The sequence below is a fragment of the Pteropus alecto genome, unplaced genomic scaffold (assembly GCF_000325575.1).
Source record: "Pteropus alecto unplaced genomic scaffold, ASM32557v1 scaffold98, whole genome shotgun sequence".
Classification (NCBI taxonomy): domain Eukaryota; kingdom Metazoa; phylum Chordata; class Mammalia; order Chiroptera; family Pteropodidae; genus Pteropus; species Pteropus alecto.
Genome location: NW_006443570.1, coordinates 653993 through 676947, shown reverse-complemented (window position 1 = coordinate 676947; position 22955 = coordinate 653993). Strand labels below are relative to the sequence as shown.

General features: G+C 44.5%; 1 protein-coding gene across 3 annotated transcripts in view; it reads right to left on the bottom strand.

Annotated features, from left to right (window-relative positions):
• Positions 1–970: 970 nt before the first annotated feature.
• Positions 971–22955, bottom strand: part of LOC102884882 (signal transducer and activator of transcription 5B) — a 47555-nt gene continuing 25570 nt past the window's right edge. For 2 of the 3 annotated variants that reach the window (XM_025041657.1, XM_006924606.3), the window contains 17 exons: positions 20665–20821; positions 19310–19399; positions 18198–18372; positions 15738–15868; positions 15339–15490; positions 14735–14890; positions 14157–14336; positions 13726–13813; positions 13524–13646; positions 12836–12928; positions 10459–10665; positions 9495–9589; positions 9259–9389; positions 8207–8377; positions 4504–4555; positions 4094–4198; positions 971–3583 (listed from right to left, as the gene is read on the bottom strand). In XM_025041657.1, coding sequence (XP_024897425.1) covers positions 3457–3583; positions 4094–4198; positions 4504–4555; positions 8207–8377; positions 9259–9389; positions 9495–9589; positions 10459–10665; positions 12836–12928; positions 13524–13646; positions 13726–13813; positions 14157–14336; positions 14735–14890; positions 15339–15490; positions 15738–15868; positions 18198–18372; positions 19310–19399; positions 20665–20821 — 2233 coding nt within the window. In that variant the 3' untranslated portion in view covers positions 971–3456. Of the gene's footprint in view, positions 3584–4093; positions 4199–4503; positions 4556–8198; positions 8378–9258; positions 9390–9494; positions 9590–10458; positions 10666–12835; positions 12929–13523; positions 13647–13725; positions 13814–14156; positions 14337–14734; positions 14891–15338; positions 15491–15737; positions 15869–18197; positions 18373–19309; positions 19400–20664; positions 20822–22955 lie in introns of those variants that run through there. The other variant, XM_025041658.1, reaches the window with a different exon arrangement.

Sequence of the window (22955 nt, the reverse complement as noted above, 5' to 3'; positions counted from 1 at the left end):
TGACCATAGCCAGCTGTTAAATTACACTAATTATTGGCTGGTTGCTATATATTTTTTTCAACAATGCCCTGGAAAATAAATTGCTCCCCAAACTGATCCAATCAAATTCAGGCTTTGAAGGTCAGTATTTGAGGTATGTTCTGACTCTGAGAGAGCTCCTCCCAGCTGTCTCTTTCACCATCTCTCTCCAGCAAACTAGTCAGCCCAGGTTAGCCTATATCACCAATGTAGCTATCATTTGTCTTTCATCACAACCTCCAGTTTTTGAGAGCACTCTTAAGCTTGAAATTCTTTTGCAAATTCAGTCAGTTCATTTGAGGAGACAGTCAAAGCTCTCTGTTCTATAGCCTAACTCTCCCTAAGTCAAAATCTCTGAGCCATGGCTCTGGCCTCTGGTGTTGGAGGTGGGAATAATGGCACACTGCTGAGTGATGTACCCACCTCAAAAACTGAATACTTTTTTCTTTCTTAACTCCTATTTGTTCCTTCAGAGCCAGCTCGAGCTGTTTGTTGCCCTTCCGCTGTGTTTTGTATTCGATAATGGTCTTGGGATACCTTTACTAATATAATAACAGCATGAACTAATATCCTGTCTTAACTGTTTGTGTTAGCTGCCTTTCCCCAACTGCAATCCTCTTGAGGGCAGGAACAATTTCTCATCCCACACACAGTGCCTGGCTCAGGGCAGGTACTCTAAATGCACTGAATTTTAAAGATGAGCTTCATAAGAGGAAGAGTGCAGAGACAGGAGGCTAGGAGATAAAGACTATCATTCTAATTTCCAAAACATATGAGCAGGAAGGTAAGAAATGCTCCCCCCGCATCTGCCATCAAAACTGATGCCTCGTTCTCTGAGGCAGCCAACTCCCAACTAGTTCTTTTCAGAGTCAAACTGATGATTTCATACTTTTCCTTATTAAACCACCCTCCCTCACCATCTGATGGAAAAAAATTAAAACAGGACTCAATATTGTCCCTGCAGAGGAAGCCTTTATTGTAACATAAAATACACAATTTTGTGATTGCCCCAGGTAAAATTATACACAATACCTTTTTTCGGTGGCTAAATAGTAATCTGACTCAACACTAAAATATGTATCTGAAATAATTTCACAAAGTTTTAAAAAGAAAAATTATAAAAAGTAAAGTTCCATTTTAAGTTATATTCGCTTTTTCTCCCCCCCACCCCCTACAAAACCCTGCACGTAGCACACATGGAGTTGGAACACTTTGATGACTTCTGTGTGTGTGTCTGGGAGCGACTGAGAGGCTGAGGCAGTCAAGTCTTCCCATTGCCTCTTCTAGTTTGCAGGAACAGGGAGACAGGAAGTATAATGCAGATAATGATCGCACTTTTCAGTCAAAAATGTCTCCCCACCATAGGCACAGCCTCAGGAAAATTGAAGACAGGTCAGCAACTGTACAAGCATGGGAACCCCACGCTCAGCACTTGGCCTCCAAACCCCAATGCCAACTGTAAAGTGAGAGCTCTGCCTACAGCATGCCCTAGGGCTGGGTCCACTGCCAATATGAAAGTGTGTCTATCCCTGTTCCCCTCACTATCAGGGCTACTGGGACAGCAAGAAGCACATGATGACGAAGCCTGAGTGATGGGCAGATGAGGGCTCTTTAAGACGGGGCCCGAGAGCAGTCAGGCTTCCTTTTCACCTTCCCCAACACTCCCATATCACAGGTGGAATTTTAATCAAATCTTGAGGGGTACGTAGGGGCTTAGTAGCATCCTATGTCAATGCTGGTATCAATGGAGGGGTCAAACCTGCTCCTCAGAGGCAGAGAGAGAGAGATTCTACTGCCTGGCATAGAAAAATAAATCAGTGTATGAAACCAAGCCAGGGCAAACAGCAGCTTTTAAAAGTCATCTTCCAATAAATAATTACTACAGAGAAATATTTTCCTTTAACATCAAAACACTGATAAGTTCAGAAGTTATTTTTGTAAAAAAAAAAATATCTGTTTATTTACTCACATGTATAAAAATAAGGTTTTTAGAGCCATTCTCTCCTGGGCGTGGTCATGTCCTTCTTTTAGAGAGGGGGCCGGGGGTGACCTTGTAGGCTTAACCCGAAAGCTCTACCTGCTCCCGCCTCTTCCCACTTGCCTACCATAGCCCATTCCTTCTTTCTGGTGTAAAACTACAGAAGAAATGTGGGCAAAATTATGCTGAGGCTTTTTGTTTTGTTTTGTTTTCGCAGCTTACCAAACTTTCAGCAAACCTGCTGACTGCATTCCCCCAAACTACCAAGGCCTGACACCCAGCACCTAGTACCAGGTGGGCAATGACACCCACTGACCGTGCTGGCCCTGGGTTTGGACCATGCTCTTGCCACCCACACTCCAAGACATTGTGTGTGAACAGTGAAGGGAAATGAGGTGACCTGACACAGCAAGAAAGAATTTTGATGTCAGATTAGGGTAGAAAGGGGAAAACAAAAAGTCTCAATTTAGAAACAAAAACACCATTCAACATTTGCAAAAAGCCATTATCGATGAGCTTTCAGAAAGCCTCGCTCAGGGCAGAGGAAGGATGGGCGGACTAGTAGTGCACCCTCCTTGGGTGACAAGGCAACACTCAGCACCTTCGAGTCAGGGATGGGCATTCCACTCTGGCTGCCAACACGAAGGACATCAACACTGTCAGCTTCAGTTATGTGACCCTCTCTTCTTCCCTCTAGTCCATCAAACGTGTCTGCACATGTGCACACACAGAGGAACTGAGTGGCAGTCCCATAGAGTGAGAGGAGGGAGGGAGGCAGGCAGGGAGGGAAGCGGGGGAGAACATTAAGATGGGTTAAGCATTATTTAAAAAGCCACTACCCATCCCCAAACCCCTGACTCCCTTGCCCCAACAACCCTCATATGTTGGCCCTTTTCCTATCACTATCCAGGAAAACGGCGGTGAGGGGGAGTGGGGAGGGAGGACTGGCTTGCTTTGTCAAAAGGCAGTTTCTACGTTTCAGAAGAAAAGCAGAGACAATCATGGTTATATAACAATTGCTTGGCAGACACAGTGACAAAGACTCAACAGAGAGGAGGTGCTTTCTCCTCCCTTTGTCCTTCTCTTAAGTGAACATGTCAAGTTCAGCTACCCTCAAGACACGTGGCCAAATTCCAGGGTTCATGGAAATAACTGCCTTTTTGTACAAGGTTAAAACAACCACAGCATCTGTTTGCGGCCCCAATGCTATAGCTAAACTCTGGACAGCAAGGGGGAGAAACACCACAACGTACAAACTCACATACACACGCACGCGCGCACGCGCACACACACACTCCCTTCACTGGTGTCACCATGCATAGAAACACTAAAGTCACAACTAGTATTAACACTTCACATTATGAGTATTGTTTCCAAAGAGAAGCGATTCATGGAATTAAAACATCCACAAGAGTAACTCCTCTAGCGAGGACGAAGACGCTGAAGATGGAGATGAGAGGTCACGACTGTGCGTGCGGGATCCACTGAGTGTCCATCGGTCGGCCTAAGAGTTCCTCCACACGGCGCGCCACATCCATCGTGTCGTCCAGATCAAAGTCTCCGTCAGTGTCAAGGACGGGGTCAGGACTTGGGATGGAAAGAGGAGATGAAGAGAAAGGGAAAGGCTGTCAGAGGCCAGTGAGGAGCAGCAGAGATTACCACAAACCCGCAACCCACCAAGTGAGCTGCCCAAGACCACATGTACCCTCGGCTTCCTGGGAAAAGAACCACTTCTGATCTGAACACTGGAAGTAGAGTCCTTTGCTAGCCGGACAGAAAGGCTCAGACTACAAATACCCACCTTCCCAGCTGCCTCTAATGCTGGCTGTCCAGACAGATCTAAACTCCATCTGGTCCTTATACAGAGCAAGAAAAATCTCCATTTTGGGAGCAGATGACACTTGCCCCACCCCACTCTAAACTACCAATAGTTCTGGTTCAATCTCTTCCACCTGGGCACGTGCTGGAGCCAGGCCTGGCTGGGTGGTCTCAGACCTACAAAAGCTCTGGATTCCTTTGCCCACCAGCCTTCCAGGGTCCGGCCTGACGCCAAGTGCCCAGTTCCTCCCCACGGAGCCCCACGAGAACACAACTTACTTCTGCGGGTACATGTTATAATGAGCCTGGGGGCACACGACTGGAGAGGGGGCCTGGTCCATGTAGGTGGCACTGCCCCCTGCAGAGTCTGCAGATGTCACAAACCTGTGGGAGGAAGCAGAGCAGAGCCTCAGTGGCCTTGGGGCAGCCGGTGACTTGGGGAGGGGCTTAGGGACATCTTCATGGCTTTTTCAGGTGTAGAAAGACAAACGGCCCACTGGGCCTGGGAGTTCTGGGTACTGGCCCCATGGTGACCAAGCCTAGTTCCCTCCCTGGGGCTGAGCCAGGTTTCAGCGGGAAGGGAACGCCAGGCCCATGAATGGCAGAGGAGGGCAGCAGTGAGGGGTGAAGACAGCCAGGGGAGGAGGAAAGAGGCAACAGGAGACCAGCGCCGGACCCTGGGCACTTACTCAGGGACCACTTGCTTGATCTGTGGCTTCACGTATCCGTCCACTGCTTTAGCTGCCAAGGGGGGAACAGTGATGAGAACCAAAGTTCTCAAATGAAGTAAAAAGGCAACCTCCCTTATGAATCACATATTTTCTTAAGATAGGACACAACCATCTAATGTTATCTTAGAATCTGACACAAGCACTTAACATATCAATCTGTTAGGAAGACCGGGCAGAGGAGAAGCCTCAATACTAGAACTGCAGGTGAACACATCTTCCAAGTTGGCGCGAATGTTTCAATAAATTCTTCAAACCACAGAAAATATACACTTCCATACAAATCAGAATCAAGCATTAATTGCATACTAACTGTAAAAAAATAAATGTCTTTAAAAGTTTAAAGTCGCAGATGCCATAGAGGGACAGGACTTGCTCTGTGTCCTGGGGGACAAAATTAGGACCAACTGGTGAGAAGAGGACAAATTCTCAGTCACATAAGGAAAAATGTTGTCATATTAGAGCTGCCCTCCCCCCACCAATGGGCTGTCTCGGGAAGAACTGGTTTCCTTATCACTGGAGGTTTTCACGTGGAAGACGTACAAACACGTGTCAGGATCACACAGAAAAATCTAAGCATTAGAGAGGGATTAAATTGACTTGATGACCCTGGAAGTTACTCTGAGTTTCTACTCTTTTAGGAAAGGGAATTCAGGTCTCTGCATGCTTCTTCATGGCCCTAGGCGTGCTGCATCTGGGGATAATCTGATGGTCACTGTCCCAATGGAGTGTTGTCTGTGCCCTGTGGCTGCTTAGAAAGAATACTCACCACAGAATCCCACTGGGATGTGGCCGCTAGGGGACAAACCTGAAAGTGATCTGGCCAGCATAGTTACCTTTTTAAACCTTTTTCCCATTTAGGAAAAAAAAAAAAAAAACAAACCCTGCAGCTCACTGCCAGAGTTCATTGAATGTCACGCGTAGAAATGCTACGTTTTCTAGGATTTGACATTTTCAGCACTCGAACTACTAAAAAACAGAATGCTATAAACAGAATGATGTCATTTTTTCCAAAGACTATCGATATATTAGAACGATGCAAAAATAATAATAAAAATGAGATATTTCATGGCAAACTTTGGGGGCTAAGGTTAGGACTAATCTGCACTCGAGTTATCTCAGGGTATACACTGCAGACAGACGCAAGTGCCAACAGTGAGTATTCTGGGGCAACAAACAGGAAATGGGTTAAAAGGCTGATTATGGAAATGGAGTTAAGTAGGTAGTAGGAATGTGATAGTCTGAAGTCAGTGAATGAAGTTTTGTTTCCTGGGAATGTGAGTATCGGCATAAGTATATTCCTAACTAAATTATATGATGAAGAATACTCTAGAGTCAACAGGATGGAACAGCCCAAGGCAGTGAATGCTACGTGGTTCACAAATTGCTTGGTATCCTAACCTGCTTCTTCTAGGGCTTCAAATGTCAGGGGCTACCTTTGCATAGTATCTCATGCTTTTTGTGCTTATGGTCTACAGAGAATTTTACAGATTGTCAAAAAAAGATAAAAACCAAAGAAATGTTATAAAAAATAGAATTTAAAAATCTAGATTAGCTGTACTAACAAAGAGCCGCAGTGATAGGCTTAATCCAAAATACAACATAAATCTAAAAATATTTTGGCTTATTCTCCACCTAGAAATATAACCACCACCTTAGGTTAGGAAGGCATGATATGAAAGACAGACTCTATAAAGGAAAAAGGTTGATAGATTGGGTTATATAGAAATTACAAGTCTCTGCACTTCAGCAAAATGAAACTTAAATGTTAAAAGAACAATGACACACTGAGAAAAATATTTGCTATATATAATAAAAGGTTTATTTACTATGTAAAACTACTTATACATCATTAAGAAAAAAAGGAATTCCAAAAGAAAGATGAGCAAGGAACATGAACGCACTTCATGGAAAAAATACAAACGACCAATAACGTAGAGGTTAACAAACACAGGCTCTGGTGCTAGACTATCTGAGCTCAAACCCTGGTTTGGCCTCCTCCTAGCTTTGTGACCTTTGCCAAATTATTTTACTTCTTTGTGCCTCAGTCCTTCGTATGTAAAATGGGGTAGTAACGGTACCTACTTCACAGGCCTGTTTTGAGAATTAAATGAGATACCATATGAAATATGCTCAGAAGAGTGCCTAGCACACAGTAAGCATTCAACAAATGTTAGTTGCTATTAGCATTCTATTTATTATTATTGTTATTACCATTAGATAAAAAGGTGTTTTGACCTTACCTAGAATCAAAGAAGTGAAAATAAGAACTGAGATATCATTTATATGCTAATCAGACTGGCATGAAACGGATGGACAGAACCTATGACTGGCAGGGGGATGGAGAAGCAGATGCTCCAGCAGACATCTGTGGGAGCGAAAACGGATTCTGCTTTCTGGAGGGCAATTCCGCAAAGATGTGTCAAAATGCTTAAAAAGTATATACTTTTTGACACAAATACTACTTTAGGAATTTATCCTAAGGAAATAATTGAATGAGATGCATATACCAGCTTATCTCTATATTAATCATAACAAAAATCAGTGAATAACTTAAAATTGTAAAGATCTTAAATAACCAGTATGGAATATATCATGGAATCACCATATAATGGAATCCTATGCAATTATTAAAATGACATTGTAATTATATTTACTGACCTATAACTCTGCCTATGGTATATTTTGAAAAAACAAAACAAAACAAATCACAACAGCTGATGTATGATATGACCGGAGCCTTTTACCCTGGACTCCAAGCCTGACATGATTTGGCCCGTCCTATTGCTTTGCCCTTATCTCCTACCACTTTCTTCCTTGCTCATCCAGCTCTAGCCTCCCGGGCCCTTGTGAGAGTTTTCAACCACGCCAGCCTCACTTCCACCACAGGGATTTTGCACTTGTTCTCTCAGCCTAGAATGTTCTCTCTCTAGATCTTTAGATAGAGCTTCCTGGTCTATTCTGATGTCACCTCCTCAGGGAGGGTTTCTAGTGAGATGCTACCCACTATCCTCTTCTCTGTCACTTGTTTGTTTAACTTTGCTTATTTGTCTTCAAAGCATCCATCACTACATTTTTTTAATTTACTTATCTTACTTACATATTTATTTCTTTACTTGTTCATTGTCTTTCTTCTGCTATTAGATTGCAACCTCCATAAAGGAAGTACTTAATAAACATCTGGTGACTGAATGAATGAATAAAGAATACATATCTATACAGACTGGAAAAAATTCACTAAATTATTTACAGTAGTTAATCTCTAGATAAGAGATATTGCATAATGTCTATTTTCTTTTCTATACTTTTTTGGAAATTTTACAATAAATCCATAATACTTTTATGCCCAGAAAACAATAAAACCATTTGTTTTGAAAAACGAAATTTTACCTTCCTAATTTTGTTGGATCTAAACTTGTGTTAAAAGCAATTTGTTCCCTTCGATTTGATATTTGGGGTTAGTGGCAGGTATGTTTTCTGAACGACGGAAGAATATAGCCCAGAATTTCCATCTGCCCTGGAAAATGCTCAAACAGCAGTAACTGAATATGAATTGTGTAGATTTTCATGCCAGATAGACAGGCAGACAGACAGACACATACACACAAAACTAAAACAAAACCCAAATCACAACAAAACCAAATCAGAATGCGAACATTGTTACCAGTGGCAGGCTCGCATGGAACTGGTGTGTAATACTTGGAGTACACTTCATCTTTTGGCCGATCAGGGAACACGTAGATAAGGTAATTCAAGTCCCCCAAGCGGTCCGCCAGGGACCGGATAGAGAAGTCTCTGGTGGTGAAAGGCATCAGATTCCAAAACATTCTTTCCTCTAGATCGATAAACAGAATAATCATATTCTAAACATGATTTCTGAATAGGAAATCTTAATACCCAAATATACTACAATTTAAAGCTCTCCATTAAAATTGTACCAATAAAATCTTCATTTAAAAATAACGACAGGTTACAGATCAAGCAGCTGTTTTTAAAAGCCATGGGTAGATAGCTGGTAATGCACACACCACTTCCCTAGAGATCCAATGATCTCTCTCAGGTAGTTTCAAGTTCAAGTGGTATTCTGTCCCTTTCTAGAAGAAATTTCTTATTGACCCCCGATTCCCTGTAAAAAAGTACATAAGAAAGATAGGAAGCATGTCCATAGCCAGAGGACAGGTGAGCGTTATTAAACGCTATTAAAATCTTTAAATCACAGAAAACAAACTCACAAGTTACTCTTATCTTATTGTGAGAATAAGAGGAAAGATTCTTGGATGGAAATGATCGATGGCAATAGCCTTGTATAGTAAGGATAAAGGAATAATTAATATAGCATATTATTTCTACTCTAAAGGATCCAAATCATCAATGTAATTTTTCTCTGAAATAGCTCGAGGTTGAGTAATAAGAAGGAAAATATTTCAAAAGGGAAGCAACTGAGATTTTGGACAGGACACTGTATTACAGGTAGCCAGATCACAGTTACACATTTGCGTTTCTCAAAATTAGTACTTGTGTTTCCCATGACAAGATTTTAAACAGGCTGCCGTGTTCCCTGCATCTGTGTCATGGTTACACATTTGTGCTTCCCATAATTAGTACTGGCCCCAACGAATAATAAGTACTCAATAAATTGTATGTTATGTTAATTTTGCAACAAAAGCAGCTAACTAGAGCACCTTGGCTGTCTCTTAAGAAAGGAGGAATACTCACGAGAATCAAACTTCCAAGCAATGGTGATGCCGCCAATTTCAGAGTCACTGAATCTCAGTAGGAAGGTCCCATCAGGCTTGTTAATGAGTAGGTCATGGGCCTGTTGCTTATTCACGAAACCCAAAATAGCCCTGCATCACAAAAGCCAAAGGAGCAGAAGCAGAGTATGATTTTTTTAACGACCTTTGTACTCTATCATTGGCTTAAGAGCTGACTTAAGAAACGAGGACTCTCACCCATCATTCCAATGAGGCTTGAGATGTTTTTTTAACACTTCCATCACGCCATCAAACCACTGCCAGAAAGTGTAATTCCGTCCTGGTAAATTCTCCTGGTTGGAGACACAAAAAATGAACATAAGAAGGCAAAAGTAACACGTGGAATATTACCTGTAGACACTTGAACTGGAAAAATCGAAAAGAAAGCAAACATCGACACTGTCAGAATCATACGAATATACAAGCCTTCATCCACTTGCCCAAATAAATGGTCCTGCTACTGAAAAAACACAATAGGAAAAGAAGAAAGCAGGAGGAAATATCACAGAGCAATTACCAACACCCATGGACCCTGCCACAAACACCTTCTCTGGACCTGGGCTGACTGGGCCTTTGCTGTTTTTGATGTGAGGTCTATGACCAGCAGCAGCATCACCCAACAGCTTCTGAGAAATGCAAATTTCAGGCCTCATCTCAGACCTACTGAATCAGAGCCTGCATCTTAACAAGATGCTCAGGGGCGGGTTGTAAATTTGAACTGAATTAAATCGCACTGGGAAGCCCCAGAGATTGCTTCATCACACAGCAGTTAACAATAATTATCAGCAAAATGCAATTATCTGATTCTAGGGGAAGGCACCCCGTAGGAGCCTGACTTTGCATGCCACATCGGGGACATCATAATCAATGGGACAGAGCCATGAAGCTCTGATCACCGCCAAAGCTTTACTTCTCATGAATTACATTAACGTTTGCTTTGTGCTGTCTCCTATATGAAAAGCACTGGCTGCACACAAAGCCCAATTTACTTAAACATGTAATTTTCTACATGAAAAGTACGTGGGTGTCCATCTATTTAGGAGCTTATGACTTTGGGCACATTTCGTTAGAGACAAGAAGCACAGGGCTGGGGCAGGGAGACTCTTGAAGGCATCTGGTTCGGAGGGGCTGATCTCATGGCAGCCGGCCACGGGTCCCTCACCCTGTTGAACTGGGACCAGGACACGGACATGCTGTTGTAGTCCTCCAGGTGGCCGCTGCTGCTGTTGAACAGTTTCTGCGCCAGGAACACCAGGTTCTCCTTGGTCAGGCCCCGGTTGCTCTGCACTTCAGCCTTGAATTTCATGTTGAGCGCATCACACAGCTGCGGCCACAGCACTTTGTCAGGCACGGCAAATGGTACCCTGCCCTGAGAGGGAGAGAGGCCAGAATCTCGTGAGAAAACAGTTGCAGATGTACTCCCTCGACCCGCAAAAGAAAAACGCTGACGGTTGGATGTAGTTACAAATGTTTATCTTACAGAGCCTGAGGATCAGTTCATACTTTCATAGGGTTGTGCAGTTCTAGGAAGCTCAAAAGGTTCATTTTACCTTCTTCACACACACCCTAAAGGGTAACTCTGTGCTGTCTAAGGTGTTCTCTAAATGAGCTGCTGAATGTGTGGTCCAATCCTACATTCTCAAAGCCACAAAAACAGAACATGATCAAGGTCTGGCTCTTCCACTGTACATTGATGGGAACAGAAATCTAAAAGACTGGTTCCCTAGCTAAGTACAGAGAGAGAGAACATGTATGTGTGTGCAAGTGTAATCCTTGCCCTTGACACCTTCTGCCAAGAACTCTGGCTCAAAGTGAAACGATGAATGGTAACTACGAGATGGAAGACAAGGTTAAAATATGAATCTTTAATAAACTGCTCTTCATCCCATTCAGCCACAATACATTTTAATTATTACAAAGAACTTTTTTGACTAGGCAATTCCTTCCAATGATATATAATTTAAAAAGCATAGAAGGTTATACAGTGAAGTCACTTTCCTATCCCTGAGTCCCCTAGCAACTCAGTTCCTCTCCCCAAAAACATGTAATCTAGTTTCTTGTGTATACTTCCAAAGATATTCTATGCAGGCCAGCAAATATATTAATTTTTCATGAAAAAAATGCAAATGGAAGCATAAAATCCATACGTTCTACATCTCCCTTTTTTCACTTAGTACTATAATTGCGAGACCTCACATCAGCACATAAAAATATTCCTCATTTTCTTTTGTGGCTGCTAAATATTCTACAGCATGGAAGAACAATAATATATTTAACCTGATCCCCACAAATGGACATCTATGAATCAGCCTCCAATCTTTAGCTATTACAAACAGTGCTGCAATATACTTATATCATTTGACGCATATGCAAATAAATATATCTGTAAATTCCTACAATTATGTATTTATTTTAAAACAGCAGAGGATGTACATTAGTTATTAACATACTGAAAAAATGTTAAAAATGCTTATTAATTAGACAAGATACTTTAGTAATGACATGTTGCAGAAGATGCCAAAGTTACCGGGGGAGTGAGATCTGTGGACAGGCAGGAAAGGAAATGAGAGATGTGGCAATCCTCCCCAGGAAGCTTATCAGGGACATGATGCAGGCAGATAGTTTTTAAAAGGAGCCTCAAACCCAGGGTTTGCATTACACATCAAGGAGTACAAGCGTGGTAGATTTCTGATACAAATCTCACTTTGGCAGCAAAAATATTGCTCTCTAAAAAAAAATCATTGAGAGTGTATGACTCTTCACAGAAGACACATTGCAGAACATACTTTAATGTCTCAAATAAGAACTATAACCCTTTAATCATGCTTTTACAGACTAATCTCTACAGGAAATAGGCAACACATAGAACGTTGCCTACTGAAGTGTTTTGAAAATACTCATCAAGCAGCACACCAGTGGGATTCAGAGTATCTGAGTGCACAGATTCGCAAAATCATATTTGTCCCTTTAGACAAAGCATCTCATTCTTCATGAGAGCCCTGAGATGAATCACAGACTCTAAACTTTTGAAAAGACATTAAATGTCACCCTCATTTATTGGAAGGAAGATGACAGGAAGCAACTTCTAAGCTAAAATAACCTCCCGAGAGGTCTAACCGCTAGAAAGAACCTAGGAGTCCCAAATTTCACTTATGGGTTCACCCAAGGACTCAAAAATAATGTTTACTGAATACTGACTATGTGACAAGAATTTTGTATGTTATCTAATTTAATCTTCTCAACGATGCTATGGAACATTATCATCGTCATGTGGCAGACACTTAGGGGAAACTTAAGCTCGGGGTAAAGTGAATTTCCCATGGTCAAGGAGTCAGGAAATGGTGGGGCTTGAACTGAGACCGTGGCCTGACTTCAAGGCCATGCTCTTTCCATTTTCCATGTTCTCTCTATTCTGTCTCCAGCGAAGGAAAACAACATTTTTTTTTTTCCTATGCTCTTTTGGGGGATAACACATGAAAGAGATTCACGACACAGTGAGACAAGACAGTGAGACCCACAGGCCCAAGGAATCCACTCACAGGCTCTGCGAAAGCATTGTCCCAGAGAACAGTGGCCGTCGCATTGTTGTCCTGGCTGCCGTGGACAATCACCACCACCGGGAGGGACAGGGTCTAGAAAGACACAGGAGAAGGGCTGAGCACCCACAAGTCGCCCATTCTTCTCCTTCTCTTCTTTTTTGCTATCACGATGCAATCATTCTCCCCTCGAGTTTCAGTAAATGTCACCCTTGGACACAGAATGTGAATGGCTCCAGGAATAATATGACTTTTCCACATTGGCACGATCTTAGAAATTTTTGATATATGAAGAGATTTTATTAGATATTTCTGAAGGATGGAGTACACTCTCAAAGTTACATGGAAAACAAGAGAGAGAAAAGAGAGAATGGAGACATTTCGGGGGGTGGGGCCGGGAAAGCAAGTAACACATGTCTCAAATTTATTACAGCTGTTACTCAGATTCATCCTGAGTGATGTTTCTCCTGATTCATCTTCTACTTATGTCTCCAACTATTTCAGTTTGCTAGTGTTTGTTCCTTCTTAAGAGAATCTAAGAGATCCAGTTCTAAGGATGAGGTCTCCTCCCTTACTGTTTATCAGTAACCAAAAGGAAGACACTATGCGATCAAAACAATTCTTCAGTGATATAAAGTACAGGCATGCTCTCGCTCACACACTCACACACAGTGCTAAGGGAGAGCTTTACCTTGACTTGAAAAACCAGCTCATTTCCACCAACACTAAACTGTGACTCAAACAGGATTGTAAATTTTTCTTCTGTTACCGACTCTGCTCCACGACGGTCAGACCTCTTAATTCGTTTCAGGGACTGCAAAGGAGAAAATTAAGGTGACGAAGCCCTCACGCAGACAGGGAAAATCCATTCTTCCTCTTCTCTCCATGCTCACCATGTTTCTGAAGTGGGCGCTGAGGGTGCCAGTGGCTTGGTGATACTCCATCACACAGCAATTGTTCAAGATCTCTCCACTGTAATCACTGCAAGTCAGAGAGAGACGCAAATCTGAATCCACACATGGTCTCAGCTCACACGGGATAGAAATACAGTCGGGGTAGGAGGAAACAGAGCAGGTTGTTACAAATACATCATTCAGAGGAAATGATAGCTCCACAAAAATATACATGAAATATACAAAAGTTTTCTTAAATGTATTCTTATTAAGTGAAACCAAATCATACTATCTTCACAGAAGAACTCAAAAGGGCTAATAGCGCTCCTACACAGGAATGGCTGGGCCCAGAAGCTTCCTAGAAGGATCACTTCTTCCTGTCATGGGGACTCGAGGAAAGGGGCAGACAGACGTGAGGGGGGCACGCGTACTTGCGCGTGTTCTCGTTCTTGAGCAGGGACTTGGCCTGCTGCTCGCTGATGATGGTGGCTTTCACCTGTGGGGGGTTCATGTGCACGTTCAGCTTCCCGCCCACCAGCAGGCGCACGGTGGCTGCAAACTTGGTCTGGGTCTTCAGGACCTGAGGGGGCTGCTTCTCAATGATGAATGTGCTGTGGGGACACAAGTGACCAGATGCAGCCTCAGGAGACAGGGCTCTGGTCCCTCCTCCATGTGGGGAGGCACCTTGAACGGGGCTCAGCAGGCAAAGAGAGAGCACGTGGCAGACACCCTGTTCCCAGGGAGACCACTGAGATTTGGCGGGGGGATGATGGTGAACGGGGAGGCAGGGAAACGAACTCAGCAGCTGGCGTGGGCTGCAGAGGAAAAGGGCAGCCCATGAGGCAGTGACAAGAGAGACTGGGCAAGGTCAACGCCAAGCAGCCACAGCAACTGGGGACAGAGGGGATGGGGTGTGAGGCAGAGAGAGACGAGGATTCAGCAAAAGCACCCCCTGCCTCCCCCATGCCAACCACATGGGGGGCCGGGCGTGCCCAAGGGCGGCAATCACCTGGTCACCAGGGCTGAGATGATGTCTGTGATGGTGGCGTTGACCTCGGCCAGCATCTCCTCCACTGGGCCGGGGATGGGCAGCTGCTGGCAGAGGTGCTCAGCTCTGCGGATCTGCTGCCGGTTCTGCCAGATGATCTCGGCCAGCTTCTCACACCTGCACATGAGCACCAAGGCCGACAGGAAGGACAGGGTCTTCACCCCATCCCCTGGGAAGAGCCCCCAGGACCCAGCTCCACCGTCACCCAGGAAGCCCTCACCAAGAAGGCTCTACACCTGAGCCACCACTCCCGTCCACTGAGCAGAGCGGAGCTGCCCTGCCATCCAGAAACAGAAACACACCGGAGGAGCGACCCTGATTTGGACTCACCCAGCCCGAGCATCACTCTGCACACCCGCCCTGCCCCCCTCCCCAACACAGGGACTCCCTTCCTGGGGCAGGAGGCATGATTGGGGGCACCAAAGTCTGGATCAGGAACCAGAACCACTAGTGAAATAAGACCTGTCACAGGACAGAGTGAGCCAGCTGCGCGTGGAAACACAGGGGCAGAAGCAGCAGCTGGTAGCACCACCCTGAGCCCCTGCCCGCTCCCCACACCCATTACCAGGACTGCAGCACGTCCAGGCTGCCCTCGGGGGGCCCTCCGTTCCCGGCCAGCTGCTGCCTGCGCTTCCACTGGATCAGTTCGTCATCCAGAATGATGGTCTGCTGCTTGCGCAGCAGCTGCAGCGTCTTCTGGTGCTTCTCGGCCAGCTCCTGCAGGGAGTGGGGAGCAGGCTCTTCTGGGCTCCCAGAGAACGCCCTGCAGGGCCTCACTCAGGAGGCAGGGCTGCCCCTCCCCCTGACCTGCTCTGCCTCACAGGCTCCCACAGGGAAGAGGGGGCTGTGGCCTGCAGCTCTGCTGGGTCCTGCTCTCTTCCTGGCTCTAGCCCTCTCTCGGGTCCCCCGACAGCTTGGGATGTGGACCCTCATACTGAGAACAGAGGGACGTCGGCCCACTCACCACACGGTACTGCTGCAGCGTCTGGGCCTCGCGCTGCAGCCAGGCCTCCAGGGACACCTGCTTCTGCTGGAGGTCTGTCTCCCGGCTCAGACGCTCCTGGGGGTTCAGCTGGGCCAGTTGGGCGAACTGAGCTAGAGGAGGAGACAGGAGACCCACGACCGTGATCTCCCAGCTTCCAGCAGGAGGTCAGAGAAGTCACACTCACCTGTTCTGCAGGCAAGACCCTTAAAGGACACATCTGACTGGTGGCAAGTTGGGGCTCTGGCAGCCCAGAGTGCCAGCAATGAGCGGGCTCCGCTCTCCGGCCTCCCAACTCTGAGCTCCCCTCTAAGAACTGGGGAGATGGAGACTTAGGGGTACAGCTGAGCAGGACCCTACCCTGCAGCCTCCCCTCCCACCCTAGCCCATACAGCTGGCTGCCCAGCTATCCTCAGGCCACATGGTGGTACAGCTTGGGGCCACACTGCCTGTTTGGAAGTACGCCCTGACTGGGTGAACTCGACAAATCGCTTCACTATCCTGTGCCTCAGTTTCCCCATGCGTATAATGGGAGGATCTTGCTCCCTGCCTCAGTGGGCTGCTGTGACAATTAAAAAGTGATGATACGGAAAATGCTCAAAAATCCACCTGGCACATGGAATCTCATCAATGGCAGGAATAGGGAGTCAGTGAGGCCTCATTACACTTTTTTAAAAAAATCAGTTATGACGTCCTTAAGACATAAGGAAGGTGAAAAGAATAATGCAAGGAACACCTGTGTAGCCATAATCCAGCTTCAGAAATAAAACATTTCCATAGTTAAAGCCACCTGTTCACCCTCCCTGGCTTGTAAACTCATCCTTCCCATCAAAGGGAACCACTACCCTAGATGCTGGGATGATTACACACTACCAATAGCCTTTTTGAACGTCCCAGTGTCTTTACCTGGGCTGAGCCAAGAAGATGTGAGTGTCAGCGTGTCTTGGTCAAGTTCCTGGCAGGCCTCTGAAGGCCATGTCACAATGACCCAGGCCCTGCCCCATGGACACACAAGCTGGGACAGACCAAAGCAACTCTAGACAGCCAGGAAAAGCCCAGAACTAGAGACTTCAGAAATACACCTCCAATCTCACTGCAGGGGACAGAGCAGGAAGAGCAATGTCTAGTATGCAACACAGCAGAGAAGTCTGGACAGCCACCTCAGGGATCCTGTCACTCACAGGGAGGTGGCGGTGACTCCAACACCTGGGCCCAGCCTCCCTATGCAAGTGACCCAGTTGGGCCTCTCTTGGCAATTTGCAGAAGCTTCTGGGAAGGATGCCAGGAGACGTGAGGCAATTGTCTGCTCTACTGGAGGGAGCTGAGCCTTCTTGTACACAAACAGATCAATAGCCTGTGTTTCTGATGGGTGAACTCGATCAATGACACTGAACTGAGGTTGCATGATGGGTACAAACCCAAACCAGAATCGAAACCTAAACCTATAAATAGAAAACAAAAAACCCAAGAATAGGATAATCAATAAGATCAACCAGTCCAAGGCTTTGGGTAGAACCAATAGCCTGAATCTCCTGACCCTAACTCAAGAAGTAGGCTCTTCTCTCTGGGGTCAGTCTGGAGTGTAATCAGATGGAAGAAAGATAGGCTAGAATCATCCCACCAACATCTACTCAACCCCTACTATGGTTCGGGCAATGTGTTCGCCTCAGGGTACAGAGATATAAGACACAGTCCCTTCTCAGAGAATTTATATTCTGGTGAGGAAGGCAGAGTTAATAAATGATAATCAATACAGTTGTGAGATCAAGCCCACATGCATGGTATTAGATGAGCACACAGCATATGAACGTTTTTATGGCTGGTTGGTTGAGCAAAGGCTTCACTGAGACTTTGAGCTGGGCAGGCAAACAGGGAGAGGAAACTATGAAGTCACACTGCCAGGTTCCCAGAAGGACAATAGGGGGTGCTGTTGGGGCTCCAGAGCCTCAAGACTGACTCAAGTTCTCTGTACTCAAGTATGAAGCAGGATTTAGACCAGGAAGGGAGCTTTTGTCTACAAGGGCTACTGAGGTGCATTCATGTGCTCTGCCCCTGGATAGCTTCTCTGAATAATCTTAGAGAACAACATGACGAGTTTGTCACCACGAACACAGCCCTTTGCTCTTATACTGGCCCTGCTTAGAGAGTTTAATATTTCAAAAGCAGCCTTTATAAAATGCCTACTATGTACAAAAGCATTGTTTGGTACTGTGTACTTGACTGGAAGCTCCTTCCCACAAGAGGACCAGGAGCTCCCTAGGTATGGGAGGCCTGAGTGACATCCCCATCTCTAAAGGCAAGCACTTGAATTGTCCCCCTCCTAAGTCTCATCCTCCTAGCACTGTCTTCAGTGCAAATGATCCCCTGCTGTTCCAGAGAAAGGTAACTGCTTCTCTTCCTATCGGGTCTGAGCTTCTCTCTAGTCCTCACTCCCGGCCTCACCCTGGATCCTCAGGCTCTCTTGATACTGGATGATGAAGTACTCTTGAGTCTGCTGCAGCTTCTTCAGTTCATTCTCCGTGTCCTGCGTGACCAGTCGCAGCTCCTCAAATGTCTGGTTGATCTGAAGGTGTTTCTGGGACATGGTGTCAGCAAGACTTCCAGATGGAGAGGTGCCCTGGAGACAGACCGGGGGGAGTGTGCAGGCAGCAGTGAGCTGGGCAGGGACAATGGGAGAACACCTCGGGCCTTAATCCCAAGGAGAAGCCAATGCTAGCACCTGGGCTGAAACCCCGAAAGCTAAATTCTGAGTCAGAGGAATTACAAATGTTATTTGTGAGAATTGGTGTCGAGTGGGATAAGAGGAGAAACAGGTGACCTGACAGACTATGGCACCTCCATAAAGCATAGTAGAAACTTCTACTGTAGTTCTGACCTCCGTCACAGTATCCCAAACAGGGTCCATTTAATTCCCTTCGAAGAGACTAGAACTCAATACGTCCCAGGAGTTACCCTGGTTTTCCTACTAGTGACGATGACCCCTCATTCCACATTCTTTCATTGATCTGATGCCATGGACTGTGCTAGGTGCTGGGGACGCAGTGGGGAACAAGGCTTTGTGAACTCATGTCATCTGTGTCCTCACTCAAGACCTTCTTGTGACTGAAGGAAGAGGGAAGATAGGGAACCTCTCATAGGTGGCATCCTGGAGACTCCAAAGCAAAGTTACAGGGGAGGCATCCACGGGCCTTGGATCCAGCCATTTAAGTGACCTGGTCTGATCCATTCCTTCAACACTTGGCTGAGAAGGGGCTAAGCAGAAGTCTTTCTTAAGAAATCTCACCTGAATATAAACATGACTTTACCCCAAAATTATTCAGTTGGGGTAAATTATTTTGCACTTGTTCACATTGTTTTGTGGTTGCAACCTCATCAAGGTTATAAATCAGTTAAGATCAGAGAACAGTCTTCTATTTCTTTTGTGCCCCTTAGGACAATGCTCTGTTTTAGAGACATCAATAGAGGCACACAGAGTTGTTACAAAACTGAGTCCAGAGAGAAGTGGGCAAGTAAGGACTTTCCACTCCGTTCCCGATACCACTTGGGACACTCACATTGTTGGCTTCTCGGACCAGCCTCTGCTCATTGTACAGAATGTGCCGGATGCAGCGGACCAGCTCCATGGGGCAGCGGTCATACGTGTTCTGAAAGAATTTAAGAGCAGATATCATTTTGTCACATTCCATGCTATGGGCCTCACCCCACCTTGGAGGAGACTCCTGGAGACACGATGCTGTGATCATGATGCTGCTCCTCAAATATCAACGAGGACAAGAAAAGCACATCATAGGAAATCCAATTATAGCAAGAAGGTAAGATTATTTTATTTCTTGTATCCTAATTTGCCTAAAGTGCTAGGGTATCATTTTTGGAAACAGGATAAATAAATTTCAAAAAGGCCATATCATCTGGACACCACCTTGATACCCTGAGAAGGACATAACATCACTTATTTAGCATTCTGATGAGATTGTGTAACCTGCATCTAATCATAAAGAAACGTCACACAAACCCCAAATGAGGTACATTTGATCTTTAAAAAGTAGAGGAGCTGAATTATTTTAAAATGTCAACGTAATGAAAGACAAAGAAAGGTTGAGAAACAGTTCCAGATTAAAGGACATTTAAGAGACAGGACAACTAGATGTAATATGTGATCTTGGACTGGATCATGGGGGTAAATGCCCTAAAGCTGCAGCCCCCAAACTTTTTAGCACCAAGGACCGGTGCTCCTATGAGAATCTAATGCCTGGTGATCTGAGGTGGAGCTGAGGCGGTGATGCTAGTGCTGGGGAGCGGCTGCAAATACAGATGAAGCTTCACTCGCTCACCCGCTGCTCACCTCCTGCTGCGCAGCACAGTTCCTAACGGGCGACGGACCGGTACCAGTCCTTGGCCCAGGGGTTGGGGACTTCTGCCATAAAGGGTATTAAGTTAGTTGACAAAATGGAAATATAGACATAAGATTACCTAAATTTAACTACCTCAATGTTAAATTTACTAAATATGATAACTGTACTATAACTATGTAAGAGAAGGTTCATATTCTTAGAAAATGGACACTGAAGAACTTTGGGGCAAAAGGACATGATGTGTGCAACTTACTTTCAAGTGATGAAAATGTGTGTGTGGAGAGAGCATATGATGAAGCAAATGTTAACAACCTGGGCATAAGTAGCGGTTCTTTGTATCGCTCTTACAACTTACGATAAATTTGAAATCATTTTCAAATACAAAGTTAAGAAAGGCTACAACCACGGAACCGAACAATAAGATCTTTATACAAGTAACATGTAACTCAACAACTCTGAGTTGAAGAAGAGAAAGCCAATCTCTACAGGAAGTATTAAATGACAGATGAGTCCCTCCGAGGTAAGTGAATTAAGTGTGACCCAGAGTTCACACCCACCTGGAGCTGCGTGGCATAGTGCCCCAGCTTGATCTTCAGTAAGAACCCATCTTCCCCCACTTGGTGCTCCGCCTTCTTCTGCAGCTCCTGCACCAGGCCCTCCAGGAGTTGGGTGGCCTTAATGTTCTCCTGTGGATTATCAAGATCTATTGAGTCCCTAGGGGAAAAAAATTACATACATATGTATACATACATGCACATGAGCCTGTACAAATGCAGCCTCAACGCATCACATCTTTTCTTTGGCTGATGTGATTTCTGTATAATGCTCACTGCAAATTTTAGCAAACAGTTCCATTCAAATTGACTAGATGTCTACATTAATCTATCCTTAACTCACTAACTACCTCAATAGACTCTAGAGTAGTACTTTTTTTGACCATGTACTGCCCTTTCTCCTTCCTCCTGCCGACTTGCTCTGGTGCTTATGCTATCTGCTTCTTGGAATGGAGGGAAAGGGAAAGTGCTTTGTGTACACTGAAGGAAATAAGGACTCTGATAATTTCCTATTTATAGTTACCCCTTGATGGTGTACAGGCACAAGGACAAGAATATTCTACATGTTTTTTCCAGCCTCAACTACTTCTATGTGTTGCTAATTTCACAGAGTATTTCTTAAGTAGTAACAGGTGAAACATTTATTGCTATTTCTAAAGAGCAATTTGAGGTATTGGAAATGAGATATTAAAACAGAAAATGCCTACAAGATTTAGGACTTGTAGGCAACACTTACTCTTCCAGTGAACTAGAGAAACCATTCTATGGACTTTGTATTAATTCAGAGCCGTTTAACTGGTGACAGGGTTTGAGTGGCCTTCCCTCCCTTTCCTTCCTTCTTTCCTTCCTCCTTCCCTTCCTTCCTTCCTTCCTCCATTCCTTTTCTTCCCCCTTCTCTCCCTCCGCTATTCTCACCGTACCCCCACCGCCCCACACACCTCAACTCTCTCTCTCTTTTTAAACAACTTAGGCAACTATTGCTTTTGGGCAGTACTAAATTACTCAGCTCACTGAAGAAACCAAACAGCTGTCAGATTGAAATAACATTCAATTACTGCTGCCCAGGTCTGGAGTCAAATAAGAGATCTGGTGATAGCTAAAAGACACCAACCCCTGAGGTCAGTTAGCAACTAATTTCAAACAGAAGCACAAACAGGTACACCAAAACACTGATAACAGACTTCATCAAATAATATGCTCAAATCTATACTTGGAGAAGGCAGTTGAGAAAGCCAGATTCTAAATGTGTATGCTCTATGTACTAAATAAAATATATATTAAATAAAGCCTGAAAGGAATGAACTATGGCCCTGTGCTTCTGTTTTGACTGGCAATAATACTCCTCATCTGAGGAATCCGTTCTTGAGAAGATCAAGTCTCTGAGCAAAACTCATGGAAATCAAGTAACGGTTCTTGTACTTAATTCTCTGCTTAAAAACAAATTTTTTTTCTTAGCATAAACATGAGAATTGAAGATTTTTTAAATTAAAATCATTATTTTCTTAAGAAAATCAAAACTAAATAAAATTTCAGACTTATCGGGGTGATCACTTCAAAATGTCTAACCACTATGTTGCACACCCGAAACTAATGTAATATTGTATGTCACTGTAATTGGAAAAAAAAAATTTTTAACTAAATAAAATTTAGATTTCCCTTAATTATCAACACAAGACTTTTAACGTTCATTCAGTAAGAAGACTACATGGAAAACCTACTAAATGAAAACATAAATCAACAGAAACTTCCTACTAACTTTTTTTCTAAGCTCTTCCCAGCATTAAAACAGAAAATGAAAAGGAAATGGAAAAAAGCACTAAGCAAGGTGCAACTGATGCGCTCACATTTAGCTCCTTTTTTTTCCTCAGTTAATTACATGAGACTGAGATTTTTTAATTGCCTAGGAAATTGCCTTCCTTTCGTGCTAACTTCTGGAGAGAAATCTGCTACTAACGCACGATTGTAATTATTCCAAGACAGCGTTACTGACGGATATACAGCCTTCCTCAAACAGTAACATGAAGGCTGTCTCTGATGCGCTCACATTTAGCTCCTTTTTTTTCCTCAGTTAATTACATGAGACTGAGATTTTTTAATTGCCTAGGAAATTGCCTTCCTTTCGTGCTAACTTCTGGAGAGAAATCTGCTACTAACGCACGATTGTAATTATTCCAAGACAGCGTTACTGACGGATATACAGCCTTCCTCAAACAGTAACATGAAGGCTGTCTCCTCCCAGCTCTGCCAAAGAGGACCCCCCCCCCCCCACTCACCAATGAGGGCACGCACAGTGT